The sequence below is a fragment of the Mandrillus leucophaeus genome, unplaced genomic scaffold (assembly GCF_000951045.1).
Source record: "Mandrillus leucophaeus isolate KB7577 unplaced genomic scaffold, Mleu.le_1.0 Scaffold95, whole genome shotgun sequence".
Classification (NCBI taxonomy): Eukaryota; Metazoa; Chordata; class Mammalia; order Primates; family Cercopithecidae; genus Mandrillus; species Mandrillus leucophaeus.
In genome coordinates, this window is record NW_012110363.1 from 77326 (window position 1) to 86834 (window position 9509).

Genomic DNA, 9509 nt, shown 5'->3' on the forward strand with positions numbered 1-9509 from the left:
GGTGTTTACAATATAGCACTGGATACAGATAAGCAAGCTGGCAGTGACAATTCCCCCTGAACAGACATGATGGGTAAGTTGAGTTGCCTTGATAGAACCGGAAACCCTAAAGATGAATAGGAGTTAATGGGTAAGAAGGAAGAAAGAACGTTTGAATGAGTTCAAAATAAAATCCAAATACCTTACCGCAGTCCGCAAAGTCCCATATGATGTGGGCTCTGCATATCTTTCCAACCTCTTCTCATGGACTTGCTCCCTTGCTATATTCTTATCCTACTGGCTTCCTTTCTGTTCTCTGAACATACTAAACATCTTTCTGCTGAGGCCTCTGTAGTGGCTGTTCCCTCTGCCTGCTCCTTTCAGTTCTTCACATGGTGTATTATTTATTAAACCATAGTGTCTCAGATCCAAATCTGTTCTTCTGTACTCCACCCTGTGATACTGGGGCTGGGGATCTGCAAACCACATTCTCCATCACCAACTACCTCTCTCCTAGGGTTTGCCACAAAAGGACACTAGAAGGAGACTGAAAGTCAGAAGGATAGAAAATGGGACTTCCTTCTTCCTAGTTACTTACTGTCATCATCAACAATGCTATTCAGTCTGTTTTGCTACCCCTTTGCAAGGCCCCCTCTCTCATTTTCTTCCTAGGCTCTGATAATCCAAACCTCTTCTTCTTTTCCAGTATTAGGGGTGGTAGCTGCCTTCTAGAGTTTTGTTTTTGTCTTTTTGGTTATCTCAGTATTCCCTTCTTGCTTACTCATTCATCCAACATCTGTTTGTAGCATCTATTCTTCATGACTGAACATGGCTGATAGAGTACTTGGCACCAGAATTGGGTCTCAGATAACAGGGACTCTGAGACTGGTTTGGTTGTGTCTTAGGCTTTGAATACAGCGATGAGTTCCTTAACCATGGGAAATGGAATGCTAGGAATTCAATACTTGGAGCGCTGTCACGATTAATTAATTTATCAATCATGTTTGACTGTGATAAAGTGACTATTAAAGGACTCGAATTCCTTAGAGAACAAAATGGTGCTGACTGACCACATACTAGTAAAAAGGACCAGCAAAAAAAATGATGCAGAAGACTGTTTTTCAAAGGACTAGGAAATTATAGAAAGATAACTACAAACTGAGGCTTTAAACCTGTAACTCAAGTCATAGTTAGAAAGCTGGAAAGCTCCTATATAGAAGGCCTAAAATTAATCTCCCTGAAGATTGGACCCAAATTGAGTGGCAGGTATAACAAACACCTTGCAAGGAGATGCCTATTCGTATAAATACTCGTAACCAGAGTCAGAATTTCAACATAACTCAGGTAGCCAAGTGCAAATCTGACTCAAAGAAAGCTTATAGTTTCAAAGAATAGTAATATTTTCCTAACTTATATTGGCATAAACCTGGAGAATATGTGTGGAAATCAATTCAAAGAATGTGAGACCTAGGAAGATATAACATTGGTTTAGGCTGGATTTATTGATAAATAGACAATATTGATACTGCTTGCTAGAGAGTCAGAATTTAATGTGTAAGCCCATAGAGCTGTGTCTCTTGAGAGTTTCTTTGATTGGTTGGATTCAATGGGAGCCTATAATCACTGAGGTTGAGACATTTGGTCTTCCTTTGAATACTATAAATAATCCAAAGCTTAAGGAAATGAAAATGTTAGAGTGAACTTATCATGTAAGACATGCTCACCAAACACCCCCACTATCTTTCCCAAGAGATCAGAGGACCCTCCCTTCATAAGTACACTGGGAAAGGTATTAGAAGGCCACCAGCATCCTTGAAAAGCAGAACGGGTGCTGTTTTCTGTAGACTGAGGATGGATGATGGTGCCACTGGTCCCAGGGACCACCTTTTGAGAAGCAACATTTGATACTAATTTATAAGAACTATCAGAACTCATTCGCTTTCACCCATCTTTATGCAAACTCTCCCACTGTTGACAACATCTAGTTGGTAGAGATATTATGATGAATCATGATAATTGGATCTGATGAGCAGAAAGTAGCAAGTAACTTAGGTGTCTTAATTAGACACATGCATTGGACTAGGGATCAGCAAACTACAGTCCAGTGGTCAAATCTGACCTGCTCCCTGTTTTGTAAAGTTTTACTGAAATACAGGCACAATATTAACTATGGTTGCTGTCTTGCTATAATGTCAGAGTTGCACAAAAGAGACCGTAAGGCACACAAAGCCTAAAATATTTACTATCTGGTTCTTTAAAGGAAAAAGTTTTCGAGAATTCTATCCTAGAGTAAAAGGTGGGAGAGTGACAGGAGCTGAGGACAGACAGGAAAGTTGATTGTTAAGCAAAAAGGGATTGATAAGCAAAAACAACTTCATCTTCCTCTTCCTCAAACTATGGGGAATTAATGAAGAATTCTTTCCAGGGGTGTGTTATTTTTAGGAAGATCATCTTTCTTTTCTTTTCTTTTCTTTTTTTAAGACAGCATCTCACTCTGCCACCCAGGTTGGAGTGTGCAGAGGCACAATTGTGGCTTATTGCAGCAAATTCCTGGGCTCAAGCCATCCTACTTCAGCTTCCTGAGTAGCTGAGACTACAGAAGCGTGCCACCATACCCACCTAATTTTTAGATTTTTTTTTTTTTTTTTTTTAAGCGTTAGGTCTTGCTACATTGCCCAAAATGGTCTTGAACTCCTGGCTTCAAGCAATCCTCCCACCTCGGCCTCCCAAAGCACTAGTATTACAGGCATGAGCCACCGTGCCAAGATTCTTTTTTGTGTAATGCCTCAACTGTACAATGCCCTCACAATCAGGCATTTTTAAAGCAAAAGTAGAATTATGCCTGGTTGATTGAATAAATGAGTAAATAATAAATACATTCTAAACAGTGAGGGCAGCTTGAGGAAGCTTATGTCATACATGCTTCAGTTCCTCAGACCATATGGTCAAAAATATTTATTGAGTTCCTATGTCATATCTTGCACTAATCTAAGAACCTGGAATAAGCGTATTAATAGATAAAAGGTCCTGAATCCAGGAGAAGTTCACAGCCTAGAGAAAAAGCAGATGAATAAACATTTACACAATTATAATACTATATATTAAATGTATTAAGAATATATGTCAAAGTTTTAACAGTGATTGTCTCTGAGTGAGTGAGGTTATAACTAGTCCTTATTCTTTTTCATCTACTTATTTTTGATATTTGTGTAAATGTATTTATAATAGAATTTTTTATATATAGAGAGAAAATTTATATAGAGAGAGCCAAGGAAAACATAACAGCACTAAGGGATTAGCAGAAATACTGCAGCCTAAGTAGGCGATGGCTTCAATTAGCATGCTGTTGTGACTTTCTCTAGCAAATGTTCCATAGCCTTGGATTGGGAAATTCAACTTTTGAAATGCCCTATAATCTAGCCCACCTCTAAATCCTTCTTTTGGACTTCAGTATAATCGAGGTTGCTAGAACGGGGCAAAGCTAGTAAGATGGACTTGCGCTTGAATCCTATGGATCTCCTTATGTGCCCCTGGATTAATTAGATTGAATCTAAAGTGATGAGCAAATGCCACTGGGGAAAGAATGAGGGGGCACGTCAATGAATAGCTACCAATAAAGTGCAGAGAGACCCAATGTAGTGGCTCACAACTGTAATCCCTACACTTTGGGAGGTGGAAGCTGGAGGATGACTTGAAGCCAGGCATTTGAGGCTGCAGTGAGCCATGATTGGGCCACTGCCCTCCAGCCTGGGGAACAGAGCGAGATTCTGTCTGTATAAAAATAAAAAAATAATAAATAAAAATAAAGGATCTGGGATATGTTCTCTTTAAATAAAGTATGGAGGAAAGTTGGTGGATATTTTGCCTGAATATATGATACAGAGAAAATATCATTCCATAAAGAAACATTTAAAATAAACTGAATAGCCAGATAGTATTGTCCACTCAAGTGAGAAATTGTTATTACAAAATGCCATAGATTCAGATATTTTAGCATCCTTATCCTTTATTTTTTGATACACACACAAATAAGTCACCTTCTAAAGGGTATACAGAATGGCATCTTATAACTTCCTATGAAGATAAAGCCATCAGTCCAGTGGAAGTATTCTAAAATTAGATGCGTCTTACAATTAATGGTGTCTGAGATTTGATGAAATATGGTGTCTCTCCCTGGGCCCAAGTGTAGACTTAGTTGGTGCAGTTGTACATCCAGTGCAGCACCAGGGATTCCAGAAAACCAGATGTAGTTTATTGAAGATGACCCCAGATAGAGAATACATTCTTATGGGATAGAAAATAACATCTCACTAATGAATTCTATATTTTGCTGTGGCAATGTACTGTTAAGTTATTTTATGTTAGACACCCCTGAGCGAATGTAAGTGAGTCGTATTCCCAGTGAGGCACCCTTTCCTCTTGGGAGTGGGGGAAGGGCACTGCAGGGGGAGATCTTTTTTCACTAACAATGGAGCTCTTGTTGGTGGCACCAAATGCTGCAGCAGTTTTAATACCTTAGTTAAAATCTGGTAGTTGTTTTTTCCTTTTAATACAAGAAGAAACTTCTGCTAGAGCTAGTGTGAGTCATACACCATAAACATTCAGTGCTCAAATCCCTGTGGGTTTTGAATGCCAAATAACACTGTATACTTACATTTTTAAAAACTGCATCGTAGAATGCTAGAAAACACATGTTAAGCTCTCTAGTATTAAGTAACGCTGTGGTATTTTTTAAAAAATACGTACCATAAAGTAAACCATTCATAAATTCCAGTGTAATGCCAGTTATGTTAAAATCTTGACTACGTCATTTAATTCTCATGCATAATCCTGTTTCATTGTTTTAACCCAATAATCAAAAAAGAAAAAAAGATTGAGGGAAAATGTATTCTAAAGTACGTGCATACACACAAATATTCACATGTATTTACATAACCACCTACTTAACAGATCTGGCCTCATTAAAAACACTGAGATTTCCAGTAAATCAAAATTGTCTCCAAAATATGTAAGGTTACATGAGACTTATGAAGATGTTAAAGTGTATTTCAAACATCCATTAATTCAGAAAAACAATAATTTTGTACCTAAATTCTCAGTTGGCATACCATAATCTCTAAAATAATAGTTTCAATTCAATTATAATTAGCAGGTTGCAGACAATTCATTCTAAATGAAAGTAACATCAACACTGGGCAACTTGACAGTAAAAATCAGAAGAATATATTTATGGTAATTGTCTTTGGTTAATATATGCAAATTTTGAGAGAAATTATTTTCTCCCTCTTCAAGCATTAAAGCAAGAGGAGCCTTTTGAGTAGAATCCATTACAAAAAAATAAAATTCACAAAATAAAGCAAGGCCAAAGGGAGGAAGCATTTTACATACCTTACCGTTTGCAAAATCACACAACATCAGCAATAGGTTCAGTATATGTCTATATGCTTTGGGAAGCAGTTTTTGTATTGCCCAGCACCCTGTATTGCTGTTTCCACAAAGAACACTCTAAGGGAACTTTACTGAGCTGAAATTATTGTGAAACACAAAGCTTATGTATATTCTTCATTGTTTCTGAACACCCTAAAAATGAATACTGCCAAAAATGTGCTAAGTTCTAAGCACAGATTGGAGCAAACAATCCTTAGCACGCTTCAGACTCAACTCTTAGAAAAACTCTTTGATCACACTGCCCCACTCTGGCCAAAGACAGAAAACTGGGTTAGCCCTTGAAAAGAGTGTTCGTAACATCACATACAAATTCATGTAAAATGCCTTTCGTTAAAAGATAATGTTTTCCAAGAGGGCAAAGTATTCAGATATTTTATAATTTACTTTAAAATTTCAAGTAAATGTATCTTTTTCCCCTTAAATTAACAACGTACGAGGAAATGCTATTGTTAATACTATTTCCATAAAAACATCTATTACAATTCTTGCAAAAAATAACAAAGTATTACATTGATATATAATGCCATTTGCTATATACAAATGTAAATTTTAAAAGACTGAATTATTAAACTGAACTAACACGAATAGTTTATATTCATATAATATTCCTATTAGTTCAGTGTTTCACATGTGAATGGGAATACAAACTATTCATATTAGTTCCGATGGAAGAATTCAGCATGTGCTGTGAATAAGAAACACAGCACCGTAATTTTTGTAATTATTTTGTTTAAGATAAAAACAGAATATGATTAAAGTTGCTGACCCTCAGTTGCCAAAACAGCCACAGTGATGTTGAAAAGCAAGTCTAAGAAATTTATAAATTCCTAGTCACAGTAACTGTTTACTCCAAAGTCATTTGTCTGGACACAGTGGTTGAAAATAGTAAAAATAGTAACAAAGTTAACATATTGACCTTTTATTGTGTCAGACACCAGTCTAAGCTCTTTACATGTAATAATTCATTCATACTCATAACAGAACTATAATTTAGGCACTATTATTATCTCCATATCACAGATAAGTAGGGAAATAGAAAGGATTAGTAACTTGTTCAAGGTCACATGGCATAAATAAATGGTAGTTTTGGATTCAAATCCAGGTGGTCTGACACCAGCACCATGCCTCTTTCACTATGCTATATCCAGGGGAAATAAAGAACCATTTATCTTCCTCTTCTCAATGTATCTAACTATTATACTCTGAAAGAAGTGTGATGCTTTGTCCGTACTTCCATTATTAAGATCAAATCAAAAAAGTGTATGTTAATTAGTTGGGTATCACCCTAATATAAATAATAATAAAGTTAATACAAGCAAATCTTATGGGATATATCTGTATCTTTACAGCTATATGTGTTTCTGTATGGATGCAAATGAGAGAAGTATTAGAAATTTGAGATAACTAGCAACTGTTCATTTTTTCTGAGCCATAACTATTATAAATTATGTCAACTATAATCTTCATTTTTTTTAAGAATTAAGTGCCCAATTTCTGTATTTTTAAATTACCTGAATCTCTGTCCAGAGCTTCAACCCTGGTGACAAACTCCCCGGGATTTTGGTTTTCTTTCACTGAAGCTTCATACAGGTGCTGCTTAAACACTGGAGCTTCATCATTTACATCAAGAACAGTAATTGTCAAAGTCTGGGATGAAGAAAGTGCTGGTGTGCCATCATCCAGTGCCAGAACAATCAGAATGTGCTGAGTTTTCATTTCATAATCCAAAAGACAAGTTGTAGTTAGTAAGCCTGTTTTGAAAACGGAAGAAAAGCAACATGTAATGAATATTCTTTAGAGAAGTCATGCTTACTCCACTTATATCTAACTTGTCTACCTAATAAAAATTCAGATGTCTTAACTGCTAAAATATGAACTGCATTAAACCATCTTTAAATGTATATACTATCTACAATTAAAAGCAAACATTTTTAGCCAGAAAAGTCATCTCAATTTAAATTATATCAAACAAAATAATTCAAGAGTAATGTATGTTACGCAATTATCTACTGAGAGGACTACATTAAAATTATCTAGCCTACATCTACCTCCTTTTTAAAAAGTATCTAGGATACTAACAATATATATCTTCGTGTCACATAATACATCATGTACAAAAGCAACCAAGTTACAAAAATGTGGGTATGGCTATATTCTTTAAGACAGTTGATTTTTTGTTAAAGAGTTATGATCTCTTAATATTTATTCTCAGTTAACTGCATTTTTTTAACAATAAAGAGCAGGCCGGGTGTAGTGGCTCAGGCTGGGTGTGGTGGCTCACACCTGTATTCCCAGCACTTTGGGAGGCCAAAGTAGGGGGATCACTTGAGGTTAGGCATTCAAGACCAGCCTGGCCTACATGGTGAAACCCCGTCTCTACTAAAAACACAAAAAGTTAGCCAGACATGGTGACGGGCGCCTGTAATCTCAGTTTTTGGGAGGCTGAGGTAGGAGAATCACTGGAACCCAGGAGGCGGAAGCTGTAGTGAGCTGAGATCGCGCCACTGCACTCCAGCCCAGGTGGCAGAGCAAGACTCCATCTCAATTTAAAAAAAAAAAAAAAAAAAAAGAAGCAAAGATGTTATAACTCAGACAATACACTTCACAAGTAAAACATGTCTCTATCCCACTGCCACTGAAGCATGTAACCCATATAAGTCAGATGTAATAAAGACTGGCACACAGATAGCCGTTATATGATTCCAATTATCACATTTTTCTTTTAGGATTGCTGTTTGCTTCTCCCATTTTATAAGAATTTTTCATGAAATAATGAAAGAGGTTTACTGAATTCTATTTTACAAAATAATTTTTCAATAATTACTCATCACTTTATATTTCTCAGCCATAGTCACCAAAAAAAAAAAAAAAAAAGAGGTTGAGCCACTGCACTCCCACCTGGGCGACAGAGCAAGACTCCATCTCAGTCACCAAAAAAAAAAAAAAAAAAACTCACTGTCTTCTTGTAAGAAATATGAGCTTTGTGAGAGAAAAAAATCCCATCTCATGTGAATGCATTTGGCAATTATCATTTTATGTCTTCGAAAAACATCTCCATTGAAACAGTCACTGCAATTACTCAAGAGATTCATGATACCTATATTACCAAAACACAAGTCTAATTTTATCCATCCTTTTTAACAATCTGAAATATACCTTCCTTAGCCATCTTGGAACACATTCCAAGTATTACTGAAACAGGTCCTTGGAGAGCCTCAGCTCTGACAGATATCAGCAGCCTGTGTCTGGACTGTTTCTCTGTCAGTTGGGCATTTAGGTGGTGTCCACGCAAGCCTCAGAATGAAACCATATGTACAGGATTTAATAAATATTTTGATGAAATTTTCCAACAGAATATAGCCAGACTATAATCACGACTTCCAAATCCTCCACATTTAATTCCATTCCAAATAATGCTTTTAACTAACAGTTGGGCCAAATGGTGTATATCTGAGATTTTTTTCCAAGGTTCATGTAGAAATAACTTTATTTTTCAGTGAATAAGATGAGAGTTTATTAATTTTTCAATATCCCCTGAAAATCAGGTAGAAGGAGGTTCATTTTGAAAGTCACAAGACTGAAAATTTGTACATTTACTCTTCCATCAAACTACATAAAAAACATATAGTAGATGTTATCTAGCAACATGGTGACAGCAAGACAAGTGAAGTTGAGAGTGAGTGACATTTCTGCAGAGTACCTGACAGTGAATAAATGCTTCTTCAAAAAAAGAAATATTACAATTGATGTAAAAAGCAGGGGTCTTAATGTCCAAATGAATTCAGCCATAAAAAATATATATTATTTCCAATATTTACAAATACATATTTTTATAATCTCAAAGATAAATTTCCATACCAAAGTCTTTGAACAATGCTGTTGATTTGTCATACTGCTACCTGATTCACTATTGGTACTATATCCTACCCTGCAAGGACTCACAAAGGGGGCAAAGAAGTTTTCTGTTGTATATTCAGCCCATAGTGTCTGTTAGCTACAGAGCATAGTTAATATTAACAAACAGGACCATTAAAGTTGGTTCGTCAAATACAAACTCTGTGTCTATTCTATATATATATATA

General features: G+C 36.1%; 1 protein-coding gene across 1 annotated transcript in view; it reads right to left on the reverse strand.

Annotated features, from left to right (window-relative positions):
• Positions 1-9509, reverse strand: part of LOC105532349 (protocadherin-23-like) — a 151535-nt gene that overhangs the window by 62178 nt on the left and 79848 nt on the right. Inside the window, 1 exon segment of the mRNA XM_011970529.1 lies at positions 6939-7178. Coding sequence (XP_011825919.1) covers positions 6939-7178 — 240 coding nt within the window.